General features: G+C 40.0%; 2 protein-coding genes across 5 annotated transcripts in view; one reads left to right on the forward strand and one right to left on the reverse strand.

Moving 5' to 3' along the window:
- Window positions 1-1,026: 1,026 nt before the first annotated feature.
- Window positions 1,027-10,627, reverse strand: commd7 (COMM domain containing 7). 4 transcript variants are annotated; one of them, XM_064298042.1, is made up of 9 exons: window positions 10,549-10,627; window positions 5,902-5,955; window positions 5,147-5,249; window positions 4,261-4,317; window positions 4,116-4,153; window positions 3,778-3,868; window positions 2,920-2,969; window positions 1,666-1,714; window positions 1,027-1,521 (listed from the first exon to the last, which is right to left on the reverse strand). In XM_064298042.1, exons 1-9 carry the CDS (start codon window positions 10,585-10,587, stop codon window positions 1,445-1,447), a joined length of 558 nt encoding a protein of 185 aa, XP_064154112.1. In that variant the 5' UTR covers window positions 10,588-10,627; the 3' UTR covers window positions 1,027-1,444. The 4 variants fall into 4 exon arrangements, with proteins under 4 accessions (XP_064154112.1, XP_064154110.1, XP_064154111.1 ...); XM_064298040.1 differs by lacking the exon at window positions 10,549-10,627 and adding an exon at window positions 6,738-6,922; XM_064298041.1 differs by lacking the exon at window positions 10,549-10,627 and adding an exon at window positions 6,426-6,679.
- A 490-nt stretch (window positions 10,628-11,117) lies between these two features.
- dnmt3bb.1 (DNA (cytosine-5-)-methyltransferase 3 beta, duplicate b.1) overlaps window positions 11,118-23,605 on the forward strand; it is a 34,769-nt gene continuing 22,281 nt past the window's right edge. The window contains exons 1-2 of the mRNA XM_064298044.1: window positions 11,118-11,270; window positions 15,431-15,524. Of these exons, the coding sequence (XP_064154114.1) occupies window positions 11,206-11,270; window positions 15,431-15,524 (159 nt within the window). The 5' untranslated portion in view covers window positions 11,118-11,205. The remainder of the gene's footprint in view (window positions 11,271-15,430; window positions 15,525-23,605) is intronic.

Raw genomic sequence — 23,605 nt, forward strand, 5'->3', positions numbered from 1 at the left:
AGAACCATGGTTTAAAAAAAAAAAAAAGAAACAGAATACTCACATATGGTCAACGGATGTGCCATACATTAATTGCACAGTACTCAAGTCTTATGGTCAGTGTGTTGACTCAGAAAATGACAAGCGCTAATAGAAAATAACCTCAGAATGCAAATCTTTAATAGAATGCTTGCATGTCTGAGTATACAGTATTAGGAGATGAGAAGAGCACATTGAACAAGAACCACAGGGTTAGATGTGCTTAACTGCCCTACTCCTATATTTCTTAAGCAACGATAAGCACAAAGGCATTTCAGCTGTTTATGAATGGAGTGACTGTTGAATCAAAACCACATAATTACATGCTTATAACACTGAGGGATGTTCCACCAGGGAGGAAAACAAAGGACACAAAATGACTGTGACCTGAGCAGTGAAAGGAGAGAGAAAAGACAGAGGGGGAGAGAGAGAGAGAGAGCTGAACTCAAACTCTCCTTTGATTCCTCATTTGGTTCACTGCTCTGCACGACAAGCTCTGGCATGCAGGCGGAAAGTCACAGGGAGACAGATGAAATGTGAGAAGGTGAGGATAAATTGTGTGAACAAAACGGCAGGGACAAGTGAGTGGAGGGGCAAACTGTGGATATTTTCTGCCCCCGCTCCACGTCCTCACCGTCTACCGCCCCCCCCCCCCCCCCGCCTTTAAAAACACCATTCTTCCGTTACACACAAGCATTTCTGGATATCGATACATGAGTGCTCACACTAAACTGCAATCTTTACCCACTGGCAAGCTGACTAATTTTGCTCTATATGCATGTTTAATTCCCTACTGAAATTCCCCTCTGTTTGCACAAAATGTTCTAGTCTCTCAGCTCTAATATTTGGTTATCATTCACCTTGGGGCTCACAACTCACCACTGTACAGATCAGTCTTTTTATGGAGGATAAACCTACATAAAGTTCACCCTCAGCTGGCGAAAATACACAAGTATCTGAATGGCTTACTATAAATGAATATTATAAATGATACATAGAAGCAAAACATTTATTCTTACTATTTATTCGAAACAGATTAATGAAAACATCTTCAATATGATGGTAATGACACAATTACAATTTAGCAAAAAGTGCAATTTACAGAGTGATAGTTTTATTCTCAAAAAAAAAAAAAACTATCACTCCCAAAAAACAAAAACAAAGGTGTTTTAAGTGGGGTTGGAATAATGGGGCTGTGGCAATGAGTACACTCAGTCACTCACTCACTCACAGCACAGTTCAACAGTGTTGTACAAGACAAGCAAACAGGATGCACTCAAAGGGTTTAAATCTTGCATCACGGAACTCAGGAAGAACCCTTCAAGTCCAGAATGTTCCCCACGCTCCACACAACGCCAGTCTGTGGTTCTGAATCTGCGATCTGCGGCCAGTCCACCTTCCTCGTGCCCTCTGGCCTCCGGCACGCTCAGCTGAAGCAGTCCATGCTGGCTTTGGCACGCTCCATCTCATGCAGGAAATTGTAAAACTGCGGAAGGGTCAGCTCTGCAGCCAGACAGGAATCAACATCATCGAAAAACCCTCAACGGCACAGAGAGCAGACCATGAGACACAGCCACACGCCAAACCAGGAGCTTATTACCAGGGTTGTGCTGTACAGAGGAACCATCATTCTAAAACGCCGCTTACCCATATAGACATTTTCAGTGGAATTCCCCTTCCTAACGACCAACTTCAGCTGAAAGAGACACAGGTACACCGATATAACTACTGCATGCCACTAGACGTGTCAGCCCTGTACACATAATGACATCTCAAGCTTTAAATAATGTTCTTTCCTACGCTACACAGGCCCGTGGTGTCCCAATGGCTGTACGATGCACACAACTCTGCATCACCCGCACACTAGGCACTCTCCATTGCTGGAAGGCAAAATATTTGAAAAATAATCTGATCAGAAAAAACCTCTAGCAAAAAAAAAAAACCCCAAAAAAAACAGGCCACCGGGATATTCCTGCTGCTGACATAAAGTCTGCCAGTCAACATGCTGATCAATCACTGCCTAATTATTTTCCCACAGAAAATATTACAAAAATCCCACAGAGCCATGACAGAGCCTTCACACCTGTAGTCAAGCCTAATTATAGACTCTGTTGGACACTAAAACTCTTTCATTTGCTTCCGACAGAATAATGTTATACATGCAGTGGAAATTTTAAAAGTACGTAAAAAGCTGCAAGGGTGTACGAATGAGCAGTTATTCAGCAGTGGGCTTAAAGGAGTACAATCCAAGCAACTGCAGTCAGAACCCAACCATTTAAGGGGGCACTTATACCAGAAACATGAACTGTTTGAAGCTTAGGGAAATTTAGGACCTCCTTTATGACTAACTCTGCAGGAAAGGACAGGCCCTGTAGCAATGGACAGTTTCATTTTACTGTAAGTACAGAAAAAGACTGTTACTTTTAGGTAAAAGAAAAAAACTTCTTCAACTCTTAATGATACCAAAAAAAGAATAATACAAGGGGTGAGCAAGCATATGGTAATGAAGATAAATGACAATTATATCACAAGTGACAATTAAATACATATAATATATAAGATACCAATTAATATTACTCTGCATCTGTTTTGTCAGTGAAAGGTTAAAAAATGCTTTCAAAAATGGAAAATGGTCCCAAGCCACCTGGAACTACCATCTTCCAAATTTAACATTAATCCTTTTCTGGTAAAACAAAGAAACATTTGCATTTCTGTAATTATGACATTTAATGGTACTGTATCAATGGATACCAGCGTGTCTGTTGAGGGCTGGTAAATCTAGGACCTAAAAACATTGTATATGTTCATGCATGCACCATTCTGCCTTATAAAAGTCATATTAAGTTACAGGCCCAATGGTTATATAACACTACAGATCAGTAGTAAGAGCACAAATGGTACCTGCAAGAAGATGTTCCCAACTTTCTGTAGCTCGCTCGTCCCGACAGTCACTGAGGATTGCAACAGGGAGTCAACGATCTTCATATCTCTATTCTCGTGTAGTGTGTTAAACAGCAAATACTGTGATTCCACGAGCTGACAGTCACTTGTCTGACTTGCATCACCTTACAGAGATTGTTATGGCACTGTGGGTCTCCAGAGTTCCTAACAGCGCAGGTGCATATGAATATCAATTTGCAGCAATACTGTTCTGATTACAATCACTGTTGTAGCTGTATAAGTCACACAACCCTAAGAATCACGCAGAATCCAGACCGCACATTCAGGAGTATAGCAACAGAGAGCCATCTTCACCAGAACTCTTCAGTCAAGACAGAAAAGAAACTAGTGTTTCTCTCCCTCCCTCACATGATTAATGGTCTCTGTCAAGACTATTCCTACAATTATTGCAGAATGGAGAGGCGGTAAATTAACCTGTGACAAGCTGGAAATAAAGAGACTGAAATAACTACTTATGGATGATGAGTAAATTCACATAAGCTATGGTTTCAAGCCAACGGCATCAGCCCACTCTATCAGGTCTCTGGGAAAAGGACCCATTCACTTTGGTAGTACGTAGCAGAATAGTGAGATATACAATAAACCCAGAAATTTGATTATTTTTCAAATTAATTAAAGGTGAATATTGACACAATGCATATGATTTAATGAAGAATCTTTTTGAAACATATTTAATGTGAATTTCTATTGTCTGCTTGTGATTATATGATTCTTTGTCTACTTCCTGTTAAATTGTTTGAGTACTTTGTATCTTAATATCTGTGTATCAGACCTTACTAAGGTCATTCTCTCATTTACCTCCGAATTTCCATTCCATGTCCACAAGCTGATTGACCATCAGAGTCTGTCCCACGGCCAATCTTGACAGTACAGGATAGTGGACTTTCCACTGATGGAGATAAAAAAAGAATTATCATGTATTGTTGTGCAAGAGGGATGATCACTTTAATACTCCATGGAATAAGACTAAATAAGAGGCCAATATAATAAATTCTTGTTTACATCTAAACTATCACCCATAGCATAACAAATGGTCTGTTGTACAAAAAGCATAATCAAACCTACATATTCATTCATTTCCCAGTTGATACATTGCTTTAAAAATAAAAACCTAAAGAGAAAGAGGTATGGCACACCTGATTTGAGAAATAGAGCGCTTTGTCTTCATTTAATCCTACAACAATAACAAACACATTGAAAATTATACAGTAAAAGAAAATGCAGCACATCCTATTACACCAATTGGGGGGAGGGGGGTTATTTTGCATTTATACAGCTCACCTAAAGTGACAAGATCCTCTTTCACTTGGTCAGCATTTAAAGCCTTCTTCAGAGCACCTGAGAACAAATAAAAGGGTAGATGTCCTAAATGAAAAACTGACAAATACAAAATATCAAGTTTCCAACAAAATCACCCTGCTGGTGCTAATTTCAAGGAAATATTTTTCATTTTATTTTTTAATTATCCTTTATTTACAGGGATGGTTCTCTTTCAGGCATATTCTAAAAAATATACTTTTATATATAAATTTGCCACCTCCAATTCCCACCCCAATTTGGATGGCTAATCTTCTGCAACTGCAGTTCATGCTGCGAATCCCACTGCCGATTCAGATTCAGGAGAGTGCAGACATCCACAGTTCTCCTCTGAATCACGTGGTGTCACATCTGCTTCTTTTCACACCACAGACTACAGGTAAGCTCGAGTGGTGTCATAGGAAGACCTTTCATATGCAGCTTTCACATGCAGTCCACAGGCGCCCGATCAACCTGCAGGGGTCACTACAGAGCAACGACCATGGATCCCTAACCAAATGAACGCCCCCCTACCCTGGGCAACACAATCGCCAATTGCACACTACTAATGGAGCTACAGGCCACAGTCAGCACCGGCATGGACTGACGTTGACCCAAGGGACCGCAGGGCTCAATCATGCACCACAGTGTAGTAACTCGACTGAATGAGCCATCCAGAAGCCCTTGAGTGTCCTCATCTTTTTTATTGGCCCAGACAGCTTTTAATGCGCCAACAAGGGGCAACTCTAGAGAACTTCATAATGCAGCACCCTATGGAGTGTCCTTGAATTTTTCTGAAATGGTGGAGCCACACAAGTGTGGCTGATACAGTAAACTGGAGCAAGAGCGATATGTGTTTTTCCACTCTTACCATGAGGCACCAGAAGCACACTCTTCACCAGGTTTCGCAATGGGCCTGCGCTCATCCCATTCTCCGCAGCAAACTCACTCAGCTGCTGCAGGAACCTGTCTGCCTGTTAATCATGTCAGGAAAAGAGGACAATAACCACTGTAAACAAGGGTCAGAACAATAGTCCAAAACATTGTGCTTATACACACCACTCTATTGAGTCAGAGGTGGCAAAGCTTCCTCAATCAGGACCAGAAATGGTTGAAAACCCCTGAACTAGATTTCTAGGTTCCAAATTTGAAAGAAAAACTACATTCAAATTTACAAAAAATACACATTAGGAAAAAGTACTATTTGCTCCAACTGACAGTGAACTGGACATGCCACAAAATTCTATAATACAACAAGCATTATGATTCCTTTGTTATGTGTAGAGGTTCTAGGTCCAGAGACCACCTGCTAATGTCAAAGTGAACCCATCATCAAACTTGGGAATATTTTTTAGCATACCATTCCTTGCTGCCCAATAAATCAGTGGAAAGTGATGCCTTTATGGCAAGCCTCTTATGTAACGGAGGAGACAGTATGTACATGGAAATCCAATCGTGTATTTTTCTTAAAATGACATACAAGAGGGAATACTTAAAGACAATGGTTCATGTTTTATTTAGATAAATAATAAAATGAAATGAGATCTATCAGAAATCCACATGCATGACAAGGACCACACATTTAATTCACGCAACACATCATTTTCATTGATAATGAGTTCTTACCTCTTTAGGGTCTACTAAAAAGCGGAAGATAATGTCAGTCAGACTTACAAATTGCTGTAGAAAAAACAGACACACCATTACATTCATGCATTTTCTTTTTAGTAGAACCACAGGAAGCAAATTTCCTAATTTCCACTAATGTTGCGCATACGAGTAATGACAAAATTCTCAGGTGAAAAGAAACTAAAAACAGACCGGAGAGATGAGCATGAGACTTGCCGATAAGGCGGCTATCGTCTCAATTTAAATTAGAACTGATGCACGGGTAGTGTCCGCTGTGATTTTCTTAAGCATGAAAACGAGAGGAAATCTGTTTATGACAACTGTTACAACACCGTGAACATGCATGATGCACAGTCTCATATCGCCATTAAAACATGCTGTTTCACCCTGTGAGCTATCACGAAGCTATTAATTTCGCAATTTGTTAAGAGGCTACTGCAACAAAGCTTCCAAATAACTAGTCAAAATAGTCTAGCAGTTCGTTTAAAAATGCGAGTAGTTCAAATGAGTGGCTAACTTACTAGATACGCTGAAATGGGAAGATGCTGAATGCAACCAAAGCAATGAAGGCAGGCGCTAGTCATATGACACTCATGGCACTTAGCTCATTGTATTAACTACGTTTCAGTGGGTAGGCAGGTTGTCAATGTTCATTGCCAAAACAACTTGTGTGAATTCGCAAAATATTTGTAAATGAGCTATAATCCTTAAAATGCAACGTGCAAAACTAGACATGGCAGTAACATTCCGTAGTTGCACATAATGTGTACAACTAGCTGATAGCAAGCTAACAAGAGCTGATCGTATTGTACTTCTGCAGTACGAACGCTTACCTGTTCACTAAATTTATTCAAATTCTGGAAGTCAGTGCTAATAGAATCTGGTAGAGTATCTTTAGTAAACTGCAATTGCAACATAGTGCCGCTCTACTTCAAAATTAAATAGCTGAAGCTCAAAAGCGCTCGCACCAATGTTTTGCTACTTCCTCAGTTCCCTGACTTCCTGTTTTGGCAAGAAGGGCCTAGAGGAATGGTTATGCTTCTAATTCAGTAAAGCACTTTCGTGATTTTCATAATCATGCCATGCAGCCCGAAACATGGACTAGTGTTTCGTGCACCACCAGGTAACACTTTCTGTATTAAACTGAAGCATATAAAGCCAGTATTAATATGACTTCAAAGGCTTGATTTTCTTGATATTTTTTAATTTAGTTACTTTCTTGTTCGGTTACACTTCAGACTTCTGAACGTATAAATTCAGTTCATTTTTGGGTTGGCACAGTGCATGTGATATTACGTCTTCTTACAATGTATTCTTTGCCACCCTTTTCTCGCCTTTTTTAATCAAATGTTTTAATTATAGTTCCAAGTTTGTGCCCCCAAACACAACTCAGTCTCAGTGGAGCTCGGCTGTATGTTTAATTACGCCTACGTTACTCTCCGACAATTAAGATTATTTTTAAGTAATATTATCAGCATTAAATTATGACCATCGACAAGGCCAAGTTGAGCAAATAAAGATAAGCCATAACGTCTGAGTGGTCTCCCGTTGATATAGGTTCAGCAGGCTTGAACACACAAAGCCATGTACTATGTTTGTAGCCTATTGTTTTGGATGCTTACTCTAGCATTTTGCATTTATACTAGAGACCAAAGGCAGACAATTTTGTTTTTGGCTGGACCGCAACAGCGGGGCCAGCCCTAAAACGCGAATGTCTGTGACTGAGTGATGAAGTTATACACCTTTGGTCGGCCAAGTTATGAAGTTACACCATTGGTCGACCGATCCAGCCATATAGCTACTAGGTTTTGACCTGGTCTTGTTCTTGTATGATTTATGTTCAGACTCTATTTACAAAAGCTCTCCCTCTTCAAATCTAACTGCAAAGTGTTAATGTTGCAAAGTTATGATAGCCTCCACTAGTTCTGAATGTGACAGTATTACTTTTATCATATTTACCCCAATTTTTACTAATGAAGATGAAATAAGAAAACCTTTTAAGCCACAAGAAAGTGAACAGCCACAACTGTCTTCACATATGTTTACTTCTGATGTTTTTAGGGTATGGCTGTTTGTATCTGCTCTTCAGTCATAGTTAAACTGTGACCAGTGTCCGTTCATCAAAACAAACTGTTATAATCACAATAACATACATACATTTGGTGTAAATTGTAGTTTAACTGTTTTAAGCTGGAGTAGCCTACATGTCTTAAGCATGATTGAGGAATGGTTTAGTCTTAAGTCTGTACACACCACCTCACATTTTTTCATGGAAGAAATTGTGGTTTAATTGTGATGTAACTGAACGTGTAAGCAACTATTAAAAAGCTAATAAAAAACAACCCAATCATTATATGCTATTCTGCGGCACAATGCATGGTCTAAACATACTGCTTGCTTTTAATATATGGAATTTTATTCATTATCAACAGTCTATTATTATTAGAATTAGAGTAAATCAAGTTGCCATTTTTAAAAGCTGCTTAAAAATGGCTTCAGAATTAAACTATGACTTTACCTCTGTCCTTATTTCTCCTCATTTTTGTTTTTTGTTTTGTCCTCATTTTATTTCCGGATCTTGCCTTAATTTATTGCAAATATTTGGCAATTTCATCCATCCATCCATCCATTTTTAACTATGCTGTATTTTTATTTAGTACTGTAGGCTAATGTGAAGCACTTGGAGCTGAAATACTTTTATGAAATGTGTTTTATATGTATAAAATTTATTATTATTATTATTATTATTATTATTATTATTACTGCTACTACTACTACTACTACTACTACTACTACTACTATTATTTGCCCATTGTATTTGTTGTAGCTGTTGTACAGCATATGGTGTTACACTGTAACAGAATGAGTAGAGTGTATAGTTCATTATTTAGCATGTCACTCTGCCATTCATTAAAATTCCATTGAAAATATTATCGAGCAAGGGTTAAAAAAGGGTTAAAACTTGGGTAAATGTATTTTTTTCAGCTGAGGAGCGATTCGAGACCCGGGAAAAGTCACGCCTGAGTACTGTGACAAAAAGAGCGAGAGAGTTAGAGAGCAGGAGGGGGGAGAAGGGAAAAATTGCACCATATATACATATTAGCCCCCAGGGCTTAGAGGCGTCCGTATATGCATGGGTTTGAGTGTGACACACTGTGACACCTTGGCAACCGCAGAACTCTCAGAGGGAACCACCGGACCAATCAATCTGAACTCTCTCTCGCTCCACAGACTGCAGCTGCTGCAACAGGTAAATTCCTCTCCTTTCCTCATTCACATGATATAGGCATGCTGTCTGAACTTAAGTTTCCAGCACGCTGCATGAAAAAGAAGCAATCGTTTCTGTTCGGTCGTTAACACACGTCTTATCAACTATAACTGTAGCAAAGTAATCTGACAATAACAATGACAATAGGTTAACTACGCAAAAGTATTTGTCGATTCACATGCAGTGCGTACAAACAGGCTACGTGAAGGCTAAGTAAGAATTATGTAAGTTGCATAGGAGGAAGGAATGAGTTATTTTAAAGATTTCCTTACCTACTCCGTTCCTTGTCTGAAAGCTGTCTTGACAAATGGTTGTAAAATACACACTGATATTCTGTATAAATCTTACATTGAATATGTGCACTGGAAATCTTTTGCTACCGTTAGGTTATAGGCAACATGTTTGAAACAGTTTTTAAGCGTATACATCCCATTTTATTATTCTACAGTTATAAGCTTCGGAAATTGACTAGATCGAGTATATATTTATCTCGATTACATTACAAACAGAGGTTATCGGTGTGGTATATTGAAGCATTCATTTGGGAATAGTGATTTCTAAGTCCAAGCATTACTTCCTCTTTTCGAACAAGTGCATACATGAGTGGGACAGTTTCTCCATAGTGTATTATTTTGTTAGTTCTTAGTGCCATGCCGTGAGTGTCCATGTGTGTTCCTGAGTGTAAGAGCGTGAAAGTAGCCTATGCGTACCCGTCAATAACAAATATTTAGCTGTATTTTTGTCGTTGCGGGATTTTGATGCTATATCAGTTATGAGTGTCAGGGTTTTACGAATCAGATTACTCTTCTTTAAAACATATTAGGCTACTATTTGGGCTGGAAGTATTTGAACTGGCTCCCTGCTGAGGCACTGTCATAGATTCAAAGTAACCAGAATAGCATGCGATTAATGTAGATTTTTATTTATTTATTTTAATCTCGAATGTGTTTATAGGTAGGTTAGCCGAACGCCGTAAATCCTGAATTTAAATTCATATTAATATATTTAATGTCAAACAATCTAATGGCATATGATTTAGGCCTAATGCAAACCATTAAAATGCATACAACAATGTTTAATTGTCTCTTGTTTTGGGACCACCGTTTTACTCCCTATCCGTGAAAATTAAGATTGAGAGCACAAATTTGTGATGTGCTCTTCAAAGTTGATCGAGGAAGCTACAAGTTTGTAGCCTACCGTGCTGATTCTTTTAATTCTGCAATGAAGTTATTGTGCGAAAGTAATGTCCAATAAAAAAAAAAAAAGTCAGTTTGATCAGCAGAGTCACTAACCGCATTCACACACAGAATATCGATCATTGCCGTATTAACCTTTCTGACAATCTAGTGTCTTGTCTTGCAGAAGCCAATGATTATCTTTAATTGTAGCCTACCAGGTAGATCGCAATTACACATGACGTTGCAGGTATTTTGTCGGCACAAGTGACTTTCAAACACTTAAAAAAAATATATATATATATTTAAAAAAAAAGAAACTACGGAAGTAGATCAAGAGAAAAACCATGGCGTAGGCCTGTAGGTAGTCCTGGCCAGGTATGATGTTTTTTTTTTTTTTTTTAAACTCGGCTGACTTTTGGCTAACAATCTGAAGACGCCAAGTACGTTGGCAATAAAGAATAAGTGAGTCACGACAGTCTGCATGCTCAATTTACTTTGTCATTTTTCGCATTAGTAAGAAACACACAGCTTGATGAATGTCTTAGCACAACAATTAGAATTTTACGTGCTTGGTCTGGTAATTTAATTGTTTTGTTCACGTGAACACTAAAATGGAACATTTCTGTAAATCAGTGGCTCCAAACCCTGTTCCCTGGATATTTACTATCCTGCTGGTTTTCATTTCAACCCTGTTTGGTCACCTGATTAATTAGCAGCTCAATGAGATCTCTAGCTATTAAATGAGGTGCTTTGTCAGGGCTGGGAGTTAAAATCTACAGGATGGTAGATTTCCAGGAACAGGGCTGGGAATCACTGCTATAAATGTGACTGTCTTGAGTGAGAAACTTTCCAAGAATGTACCCTCTGGCTCTTATTCACGCTATGGACACCTACACAGTAAAGTTCCAGCAGATTACTAGGTAAGGCTGCATTCAATCAACCAATCATTCAATAAAATTTGATTTTTATAGCACATTTCATACAGGGAGCAACTTAACGTGCATTACACAAGCAGTTCAGATAGAACAGATTAAAAATTAAATAATAATAAATAAAAAGCAAACACAAATGCAACAAAAAAAAAACCCATACAACAAAGGAAGTAACAGTAAACAGCATAAAATCCAAATAAAACCAATTAAATTCCCTTAATCAAAAGCTGCACTAAAAAAAATATGCTTTCAGTTTTTGCTCCAAGCCCTTCAATTTTTCACTATTTCTAAAATCAGCTGGCAGGCTATTCAGTTTCTAGGCGAGGTGAAACTGAAAGCTGCTTACCCTGCAGTTTTAGAATAATTAAAAGACCAGCACCAGATGATCTAAGGCAGTGGTCGCCAACCCTGGACTTGGAGTGCTACAGGGGCTGCTGGTTTTTGTTTTCACCTTAAAATCAGCACCCAATTAAGACCCAAGACACCAGGTGAGTTGAGTTAACTGCGTAATCAACTGCTATAATTGATTCATGAAGTGCAGAGTCATTATGAAAACCAGCAAACCCTGTAGCTCTCCAGGACCAGGGTTGGAGACCACTGATCTAAGGGATCTAGAAGGTTTATAATCTAATAGCATCTACTTTGGTGCTAGGCCATTAAGAGATTTGTGAACCAATAAAATAATTTTAAAATCAATTCCGGAGCTAACAGGTAGCCAGTGTAATAGGACTATAGGACAGGTTTAATGTGTTCATTCCTTCTTGTTTTTATTAAAACCCATACTGCTGCATTCTGTATTAGCTGCAGACAACCAATAGTTTATTTTTTATGAAAGGCTTTGAGAAGAGGGCATTATAATAATCTAGTTGCTTGAAATAGAAGCATGTACGAGTTTCGGTCTGTGAAATGAAGCCCCGTACTTTAGCAATGTTTTCTTAAGTGAAAGAAAGCTTTCTTAGTCACATTTTTAACATGAGCCCAAAAGTTAAGGTCAGAGTCTAGGATTACTTCTAAGTTTCTAACTTGCTCTTTGCTTTTAAGGGAAAAATAGTCTAAATAGCCACATTTTTCTCTCTGAGCCTAGAATGTTGCTAGAATGTCAGTTTTATCTCTGTTAAGTTGTAAAAAACATCTGGGCATCCGTAACATTACATCTTCAATACAATGGAATAAAGAACACAGAGTACCAAAGTTATCAGGGGATAATGAAATATAAAGTTGGGTATCATCTAGGGATGTGAACAATTTGTCGATTCGTTGATTGACAGTCACAAGCATGCATGTCACATATTAAATGATCGAAAACCATAATTTTATTTTTTTACCTCTTAAACTGTTGAACGTTACCAATGTTTCCTAGCCTACTCTGCTAAATGGGTAATGGAGGGGGTGGGCGGGGCTTGTTGTCATTCACTTTAACATGACTTACTGTCAGTTGAAAAGACAGCCAGCTTGAAAAAGTGTGCCCCGCGTGGAATGATTTTGAAAAGCTCAATGAAAACACTGTTCAGTGCAAAATATGTGCTGCCAAATTCGCATACCACACGATGACATCTATGTTAACCCACCTAAGACAGGGAAAAAGCGGGACATCCTTTCTTTTCACCCCTGATGATACTTTGGATTTGTTGTAGATGCTGGGTGTCTGCAAATTTATTGAAATGGTTCCATGCAACTTAAGAGATCTTTTGCGGACCACACTACAGCTTGTGTGTCAGTGGTCCAGAGGTTTGGACTGTGCAAAGACAGACAGTCATTTAATCATTTGAAATTATATCTAAAATGTTCTTCTTAACCATTGGCTTTTCAGTTTTTTTTAGTGGCTGGAGAATGTTCTTTTTTCACTGAAAAAGTTCAGTGTTCAGTGGTGTATCAGAGGAAGGCTGTGTAATCATAATGGCGGAGGTGTTCTGACAAGATGGCAGTTGATCCTCTCAGAAGCACTTTCACTTACAGTTCAGCTCTAATCTCCGTCACTCAGACGCCCAGTGTGGCTTTGATGTTCCCACTTTTTTGACCACCTCTTCCCAGGAGTACCATGTCTGGGATTCAAGTAATGGTAGAATAATTCTGTGTGTGTGTGTGTGCATGTGTTTGTGGGTAAATATATTTGGTAAATTGTTATCCTGAAGATGTTCTTTGGGAACTCTGCATGCTGAGATCATATCAATGTACAAATATAGAATATCAGCGTTACAGACCTGAGAGTTATGAACTGACCAGTCACAAGCACAAATGATGCCTTTTCCTGCTCCTCTGTATATGATACCTAGATTACCTTTGTTATTATCAGTGATGCCAAAAAATGAGCATTAATGGAAATAAGTCATCTTTTCAGTCAAAGATTTATATATCCTACCCCATCTGTACTTGGGTGTTGGGAGCTAGATTCAAAGGCAGTGGCATAAAAAAGCAAAATACTCTCTGACGTAATAAAGCAAAAACAGCTGTACCTTCTCTGATATGTTAATGCATACTTTATTTTTTTTGTTTTTGACACATTAAAATATTCCTTTCATTTGAGAAAACCTCAAAATATGTAACAAATTGAATTAAACATTTTAGGTTTATTCAGTTAAGCATTTTTTCAGTGTTATTATTATGCTGTGTCTTATTACGCAGTTATCTTAGAATTCATATTGGTCTGTAACTTATTGAACAATTTAGCTAGAAATTTAGCACCTTTTAAAAATAAGGCTAGAGTAGTACAAGTAACCATTGGGATAAATTAATCAAAGTCAAATTGGTGCAATTTGTAACAAACATTTCAGCATTGAACAAACCCTGTTTCTGAATGGTTCTTATCACTAAGGTACTACTGTATAAAATATAGTGTTGTTATTGCATTTTAATTTAGTGTCTGTTGAAACATCTGTTTAACATATTTTTTTTCTGATCCAGCTGGTCAAGCATCCCTTGAAAAAGAGATTGTATATCCCAATGGGCCTTTCCTGAGTATTTGCTGAATGAGTATTTGGAAATGGCCCTAAATTGCCCTATGCTGTACAGCTGCTAAGTCCTGTTTGCCCTGCAGCAGTAAGGGGCAAGTTTGGTCTGCTCCTGTCCAGCATAGATGTCCCACCCACTGACCATGTGCGATTACGAACAGGCACATGCAGGGACACCTGCATTCCCAAGCCTCTTATTTAATTATGTGTCATCACTGATAGCTGAAGAAAGAGCTTTATTATCAAGATTAAAGGAATCTGTCGAGGCCTTTCTTTCTCTTTCTATCAGTCAGTTTTTTACTCTTTACACACAAGTCTGATTGTTTGCAAGGACCACACCTTTTTTTCATGGGTTTTTGGAATATATTTAAGTCCATGGGTATATTTCTTCTTCCCATGAACATAGCCAGCTGATTTCAGTACTCAGTTCTGCCTCCTAATGAGCAAATCCAGGTCCCATGCTGGGACAAACTTTTGCTTTCTGAACCTGGATTTTCCACCTCTGCCACCATGTCAGACACTGTTATTATTTTGATAATCATGACTGATACTGCTCAAGACATTAAATCACAGATAGCTGAAGGCTTTGCGGCTCAATATTCATGTGTGTTTTCCGTTGATTTTGAAGATGTCACAGACGATAGCTGCAATGATAGTATCTCAAGATGAAATACGGCTCTAAAACCTGAGGCTGAGACTTTTTGATCAATGAGGTTACCTTTAATTTTTAAAAATCCATCCGTTTCAGGTTGGTTGAACTTTTGGCAGACGTCCCATTCTGTCACTGGGAGGGGATTTTCTGTTCTTTTGTGTGCATCACCTCCAGCATTACCGAGCTACTGTTGAAGGGAATGTTATTTGGAGATGGCATTGTGGATAGTAGTGCTGAGAGGATATAAATGAGCAGCTGCCCATAGTATTCATTTACAGAGTAAAACTTGGACCCTGATATAGGAGCTGTGTTTTCTGTGCGATCCTGTTGCTTGCATGAGTGCACACAAGTGTGTCGGTGCGTGTGTGTGCATGTGGTGTAAAATACATTTTTCAGCCAATTAAATGTATGGGCCCATTTTGCTTTAAACATATTTTTTTTGTTGTTGTCCTGTAATATAAAAGTGTCTGCAAGATTTCAAACCTCTAAACAGAAGTCATCTTGCAGAATCTTACCCTCTAACACATTATCGTGTGGTTTATATGCAGGCTAGATAAACAAGACCATAAGACCGTGACCGTGATGCCATCAAACAAGTGCCCATCCACCATCATGGGAGAAAGTAACAAGATGACAGCAATGGTAAGACCAGTATTGCTTCTGTTCTGTTCTGTCTGGTTTGATGGATTCCTTAATGGCATATAGATATTTTGAGAACAGTGAAATTCTGACTTCTGTGCCTTGTCTGCCACCTCCTTTAGATTGGATTACACAATATGTCTGTGTTTTAGGAGGATTCTAGGAAAGTGGAATAAGTTGTGAAATTTGAGAGGACCTGTGGTCTTAGTTCTATGGTTTCCACAGAGGCCCATTCTGGTTTGTTCAGTTATGTATGCAGTTGTTTAGAATTAAAGCAATTTTTTTAAACTGTCCCTACTTCTGGTGAGTTTTTACCCTGCTTCCTTTCCTTGTCCTTCCATTTGTGTTTCAGTTTCTTTTATTATCTCTATTATCCATTATCCATTATCTATTATCTCTGAGATGGCCTGTACCATTTGCAAAGTTACCTCTAAGCTATGTCTGATTACAGCAGACCACATTTTAGAGGCAATATTTATAATATTTCACAGAATATAACATACCATACAGAATATGCCATGACAAAATATATTAATAAGTTTTTTTTAAACATGGTTACTAATTCATTTGTATCAAACTGGTGGCGTTGATAAGTACAGGATAGTTAGTGGAAAGCATGGTCTGTTGGCTTGTATTCCTGCTTGCTGTACAAGTTCTGAGAACAGCATGCTGGGTATCAGGCCTGGAAACCGGCAAAAGCTATAATTGTCACATGCAACAGCCAGCTAGAAGGACCTCTAACTTCACTGATTGCACATAGTCACACATACACACCCTAGAAATAAAATATTGCCTCTGTCTGTCTTCTTCATCTCCATTCTTATCTATCTTTTCTGTTTTTCTTTTTTCCCCTTTGCCCTCTTCCTCTCTCTTTCCCTCTCTTTTTTAGGCTCGCTCTGAGGACAAGCATTATCCTACTCTCTCTGTCTCTTTTCCTCTTTAAAACCATCAGGTATCACCCTTTCCCCTGCCCTGCAACATATTGGAATCTGAGCATTTCCTGCTTGGGTAAGACTGGATCACAGTTCTCACAGTTCAGTCACAGAGAAGTCAGAGGCACCCCCTTGATTTTTTTGCTTCAGGGTTTTTGAAACCATTCATTACTTCTCTCTCTGTCTCTCCCCCTCCCCACTTACTTTACATTCATGCCTCCTACCCTCTAGGTACTGTGCCAGTAGGCCAGTAGGCCACACATGGGAAGGATGGGAATGCAGATAAAGCAAAATTTAACAAGTACTAAATGGCGTCAAGACATTTCTAAAGTAGCCTTACCCTATGACTAAGCTTTCTGTCATGTCCTGAGAAAATGAAAACCCAGTCAGATCTCATGTTTTCAACATAAAAACGACAAGATTTATCTTGATTTCTTTCTATGCTGGAGGAGATATAGCTATAGATAATTTACACTGAACTATCATTCAGTAATGTTAGATCTCCACTCTTCTAGAGTAATGTGACAAGCTATCTGATTCCCAGAATGCAGAGGAGTATGAATACTTTCTCCTGTCCGGAACAGTTTTTTTTCTTTCCTTATTTGTCTTATCGTGTTTTCACAGAATTATTTTTGGGTCTCACACTGCTGCATTGCACACCTGTGGGATTTCCGATGTGTGTTGTTTTGATGTGCATTGTTTGCTGTGAGATATGCTCACGTTGTGCGTGTGAAGGAGAGGCAAGAGGCTTTCTGTGGAGGACTGGCCTGTGGGAAGGTGAAGGGGGAGCGCGGCTGCAGGGTTCGACGTGCCTGTACATGACCGTGGCTGACGGGGTGGAGAAGTGGGACGTGACTACTTAATCATAACATTTCGCTTGTGTTTACTTCCAAACCATGTGGTTATCGGCTGTCGACACAAAAATGTCTGTCTGTCAGTGGCAAAATTTGACAGAGAAGAGTGCTAATTCAACCTGTCTTTGTTCAACCGACTGGTTGCGTTTGGCCAGAAATGGATCCCTTGTTTGGTGTTGACAGTCCCATTGTATGCAGTGCTGTTAATAGACTGATAGACATCTCTCACACCTTTCTACATGTGGTATTACTGTGAGAACGCTGGTTTTCCAGTGAGGAACCTTGTGGGTGGGATTATTCAGTGACGTCATGATACAGAGATGGCCAGGACCAGAAGCACACCAACTACATTGAAATAAATAGCTTTCAATTAAGAGAACACCAATTTCCCACATTGGCACAGTATTGTAAAGGAACAGAGATGTGGATTTCAGATAAACAAGTTCAATTGATTTATTTAGTTTCACATAAAATCATTTTCATAGGTCAGACTTTATGGTATACTGTACATACATGACATTGCAATATAATAATTAAAAAGATGATACCAAAAGGACTTTTTACCTCTGACAGGAGGACGTATTAGGGAGGGGAGCTGACTACAAGAGGGGGCATACCAACAGGGGGGAGAGTAGAACTACTTACCACACCATGTAGATACGAGGCACACATTCTGCAGTAAAGTCACAAATGTGTTCGTTGCAAAATATAACTGCATATCATATCATTGCATATTGTTGTTAAACGCACGCACAGAACCACCCGCGCACAATGGCGGGTATAACCGTCTTGATGCAGTATCGCTGAAACCTGCGACAGCAGTCTAAATGGAGTTCCTGTGAGTATAACTAATAAAAAAAGTCTGCCAATCGTTAATGGCATGTAGAAATGAGCTAGTCTAAAAAGGCAAAACAACAGTTGGATAATTGAACCTACTAAGAAAATGATAATCCTGAGAAACAAGCATTGCTACAGATTTTATCAAGTACTGTCTGTCACTGTAAACACGCTGTTGCATGCTGCACTAATACATGACGCTCCCACATTACAAAAACAATGCATTCAGCCAAGGAAACAGATACATTATCTTACTCTGCTATGATGCTACAGATTAACATCAAAAGTACCACCGCTTCGTCATGAACACCTATTATATGTAAGGACGCTTCACTATCTGCAAATAAGCTATGCAGGCTGCATGTCAAATCAAGTTCCAACCTACCTACCACAAGCAAGAAAATACAGTGGAGATAGGTGAGCTGCTGAAACTGGGAGAGAACTTATGCACCTAGCCAGTTCGCTGACTATATAGGCTGAACAAGCGAAAGGTGATATTTATTAAGAATAATTGGGGGCGTTACAAACTGCTGCAGGCTATATGGATGGTAAATATTGGTAAATGGACTGCATTTATATAGCGCTTTTATCCAAAGCGCTTTACAATTGATTCCTCTCATTTACCCATTCACACACCAAAGGTGAAAGGCTGCCATGCAAGGTACCAATCAGCTCATTGGGAGCAATTTGGGGTTAGGTGTCTTGCTCAGGGACACTTCGACACGTCCAGGGCGGGGGATTGAACCGGCAACCCTCTGACTGCCAGACAAACTCTCTTACCTCCCAAGCCATGTCGCCCCATATAGGTACTGGGCTTGAGGGAAACAGTTCATTGATAAGAACAGAATTCTGAGTTCATTTGGTTACTGTCTGCCCCCGGCTTTTGTCTCAGCACCCTGACCATTAGTCAATTCCATGGTCTGAAAAAAGCAGAAGCCATGCAGAAGCTGTGCTACTGGGAAATGGTGAACATTGGAATGCATCCCGGTAGTGACATGGCTTGTGCTCCTCAGGGAAAGTACCCCACTGGTGCCTGGGTCATCTTTGGGGACACCATGGAAGCCACATCCAAGGGGGCTGGAGTGGTAATAGTACCAATAGATGCTGTCACAGGAAGACAAAGCAATACAAGTGGTGGTGTTGCTGTACTGGAGGGTCCCATCATTATCCAAAGGTCACTATTCATTGGGTCATCGCTGTCCTCCTCAGAAGGCATAGCTTGCTCTGCTCTGCTAAACCTAGCAGGAGAACTGGTAGAAAATTGGTAAGCTTGAGGGACTAATTTTAACATTATGACATTATTCAAGTCTTTTGAATGCTACATAACTGACACAACTGTTGGATAAGCGCATTCTCAAAATTTCAACCTTGATCTGAATTAATGTGTGCTAGAACACCAAACTTATAGAACCACTCTTTCACCAGTATGCAGGCTAGTCAAGACTCATTGATCTCTGTTTGGAAATGTAAGTGTAAATTTAGAAAACACATCAGTCACAATCAGGATTTGTTCTTTGCCATCTTGAGATGGTTCAAGAAGCATGAATTCTGTTTTGAAGCAAGGAGGTGGCTCATCATGGTCTGGACTGGAGGCTGGGTAGCTTTGGCCAACCATACATCGCTCACACTGTTGACACCACTGGTTTATGTTACGGTACATCCCTGGCCATTAAGATATACGTCTCACTGGTTCAGTGGTACATTCATCACATTGGTGCCCCTGGCTGTGGTGTAGCTGCCACATTACCTCTTCCTTTAAGCACTCAGAAGTAGCTGATGTGCCTCTTCCTCTCCGCCTGGCCGAAGAAAGCAAGACTGTTCGGGTGGACCACCCTATTCCACTGTTGCAGTAATTTCGACACCCATTTGGGGAGTGCCTGCTACTTTGCCTGATTACGGGCCTGCTTACACTGCCAGAACCTAGAGAAGTTACTTATATAACAGGGTCAGCTTTCTGAAGTGTAGCAGGGTCAGCTGCCGAATAGGATAACAAGGCAGAAATGAAAGCTTGACTCACCTGGTAAGACCCACTGTCAGCAAGTATCTGCCCCAGGGGTTCAGGTAAGGGTGGGTCCACAGAGAACCCTTTCCAGAGGTGCAGGGGTGGATATTTCCTTCAAAGAGAATCTGCATTCTCATTAGAACGTCCCACGCGGTATATCGAAAGCAGCCAACTAGATTGCCCAAGGCTGTTCAGTCGCACCCTGTTTGGCAGTTATTCAGATGGCTGAGTGGATTTATTGTCTGTCCAGAAAATGCACCTCCTGGATAACTGGGAAAGAAAAATAACATGGGTCAAAATGGGTGTAGCAACCAACCAAACCTTGAAAACTTCTTTTGCACTCATCCGTCCAGGAGTATTGCAGTGGCTTATCTAGAGGCTTGCAGGTCTTTTGTGTGGTCAGTTCAGCTATGAGCAGATGGCGTGTGGCAGTGAGCTTTGAAAACCGTTATACAGAACACCTATAACAGCTGGTGAAACCCAAAAATGAATGGGACGTTCCAAATTAGAAACTGCTGAGATTTCACTCGGATGAGTGAAACAGCTTCACTGCAAATGACATGCCTCAGGTTCTTTACCTCCCTTTGGAAAAAGCAACATTTCCCCAACTTCACGTTAACGTCTTCGTACTGCAGGCATCCAAACACAGAGTCTAGGTGATTAACGTTTGTCTAGTGTGGAGAAAAACATCCACAGCATCATCAAGATATAACTGTAATAACTGAAAATATTGTGTACCAAATATTTACTCATCAGCCACTAAAATGTACTGGGAGTGTTGCAAAGGCTGAAAGGTACGTGGTTAAATTCAAAGAGCCCAAAAGGCAGTCTTTTCAGCTACTGGAACTTGGTTGTAGCTGCTTGCCAGACACATTGTTGAAAACCAGCTTGCTCCTGATAGTGTGTCCAATGACTCTTCAGTCCCAGGGAGAGGAAAGGCATCTCTTTGAGTTTTGTTCTTCGGCTGCCTGTGATGCCTGCACATACAGAGGCTGCCTATTGCGGAGGCATAGGGGTTACTATCCTGAACACCTGGTTACCTAATAGCTGCCGTATATGGGCTTTTACCACCCTATAATCTGAAGGAGGGATATGCCTCTGTCGAACTGGTATGTAACCTAATAAAGGACTTTTATGGGAAATCAAGTTAGTACAACCTAAGTCCCCTTTGTGTGCTGAAAACACTGATTCATACTTCTGAGGTAAGGACCTGGTTTTCTGCTGCTCAAATAGGGTGAGAACTGACAGCTCATGAGACTCAACTGCTTTTTGTACTGTATTTTAACTTGCCAATTATGAGAGCAAAGAGTAGCTAGAACACCTCCTGAACCTGGCTCTAAAGTGACGTCAATGACCCCCGCAGGCAAGTGCACTATTTACTCTTAAATCTACATCAGGACCAAAAGCAGTATCTCTGCTGAGGTTTGTCAAGTCACTGCCTGCCTGGAAGCCATCAAATCCTGGATGCAGCACACTGATTCAGCTTCAAGTTGCTCCTCTGGTCCGATACCTAATTTTTGCCTCTGCTTCTAAATAATAAATGAAATAGGTTTGATCAATAGGGGCTAAATGCTTAGCCTATATGCTAAAATGAACCTCTTCAACCCATACTGTAATGCTCATACCTGTAGTGCCTTTGGACGCTGGACAGTTCCTCTTTCTAGGAATTTGGAATAGTTGCTCCAAATGGGTGGTGCCATTAAAAGTGGAGAGCTTATAATAAACAAAGCTAGGGTTATTAAACGTTCTAGCAGCCAGGGCTTCTGCTCGTTCCTGTAAGAGATTATCATCCTCCCCCTTAAGTCATTGCACCAGTTCTCTCAGTTCCTGCGATTTGTTTTCCATGCCTATTAGAATCTATTAGTTTTGACAGTTAATAGACTGGTTGCCCACTTTGGCACAGAACTCTTGCAGGCTTGCACAGGAATCCACCATGTCCGATGAAGTGCAGGCTGCTATTATGCCAGCACAGGAGTTGTGTTTCTAATCATGAGGTATGCTCTTGTGGACCAGAACGTGTAAGATTTTCTGTGCGATATAAATGCAATTGTCAGCAGCTACCTTGACAGCAGCTACCTGAACCAAATAAGGAACATTTGTGCCTTATAAGATATTTCTGGGGGATGTTGTTTAACTTTTCATTCCCAGGGAATGCAAGGCAACCATGCTATAAGCGCACTACTGTGGCAGAGACTTTCTGAGAGGGAGATGGCTGAGGGGATGTACAGTGGGCAGATTGCCAAAAATGCTTCGCAGTGCTACTGGTGGGAGGTGCGGTCTAGGTTTTCTAGTAATCTATTTAACCAGCCATAGACTTCAACTCCCATCAAAACATTTTACAGGCTGCACTTTGCTTATTGAAGATGCGTTGTGATGAGACTGTCTGACCAGCAGGAGGTATGTGTGTGAAATTAGCTGTGTATAGGTGCAACATCATTTAAATTTATGTGTTTATTTATTCATTTATTTATTTTCATTTTTAGCAAATGGCTTGAGCCAGCCATTCACAGCTATTTTTGTAAACAAGGTTTTGTTTCCCTGGTGCTTTTTTGAAGGATTTTTCTGTTTTGGCATTTATGAAATTTATGAATTTGCCATTTTGAAAATAAATTAAGAAAATGCTTCTGATTAAGTGGTTTTAATGACTGACAATGAATTGAGAGTATTTTGCTTATCATCTCTTTATCACCGAACACAAGACTCCCAGACCATCAAGATCACAGAGTGTACACGTTCTGGAATATCATGACCCCCCCACCCCCCCCTCTCGCCCCCCCCACCAAAATAAATAAATAAATAAATATTAGTTGGTCATTTACCCCAGTGTTTCTCAAACTCAGTTCTTGGGATCACTGTGTATTCTGGTTTCTGGTTACAGCCAATCTTGCTCAATTTAAGTTGAGAACCACAGATTTAACCATTTGGCAGGTATTAAGCATTTCATGCCTCATTTGGATATTTGCCAAAATGAAATTTCCCATGGGATGTGGTATTCCCCTAAAACTACCCTGAGTACGAATTATTTCCTTCTGTATGGCATCTTCATGTTTCCTTATTTTTTTATTCATCAATGAGGTAGCAACATCACGGTCTTTAGCGTCACGGAAATTTAGCTAAGTATAAACAAAAAAGAAACAGGTATGCAGTGTGCAATGGTGTGAAACCTGACGCTTTTGGCTTAGTCTCTACTCCTTTGTGGGAATTCTGGGTGAGAGACCTGATGAGCATTGGTCTTTTGGGAGATCCCCGAGTTGCCTGTCGAGCAGCTGGTTGGACTCACCCTTCGTGTTCTTTTCCCAGCTTGAGAAGGTGATCAAAGCCTGTAATCTGTGATCTCCGATTGGATTCTCTCTACCTCTGAGCTGGGATGGCACTGAAGGAAGATGCTGAAAGGGCCTCAGCCACCTGGCCTATGGCCCTGCTTCAGGACTTCAGGGCTTTTTTTCATACTCACAAAAG

Source organism: Anguilla rostrata, chromosome 11 (assembly GCF_018555375.3).
Source record: "Anguilla rostrata isolate EN2019 chromosome 11, ASM1855537v3, whole genome shotgun sequence".
Taxonomy (NCBI): Eukaryota; Metazoa; Chordata; class Actinopteri; order Anguilliformes; family Anguillidae; genus Anguilla; species Anguilla rostrata.

Bases quoted from the DNA above. Each gene is read 5' to 3' on its own strand.
- commd7 (XM_064298040.1), bottom strand. From the start codon at position 6,821: ATGTTGCAATTGCAGTTTACTAAAGATACTCTACCAGATTCTATTAGC. The intron at 4,318-5,146 runs GTAAGAGTGGAA...ATTTGTTCTCAG, and splicing joins TGTGCTTCTGGTGCCTCATG to GTGCTCTGAAGAAGGCTTTA. The intron at 1,715-2,919 runs GTACCATTTGTG...TGTCTCTTTCAG, and splicing joins TTGGGAACATCTTCTTGCAG to CTGAAGTTGGTCGTTAGGAA.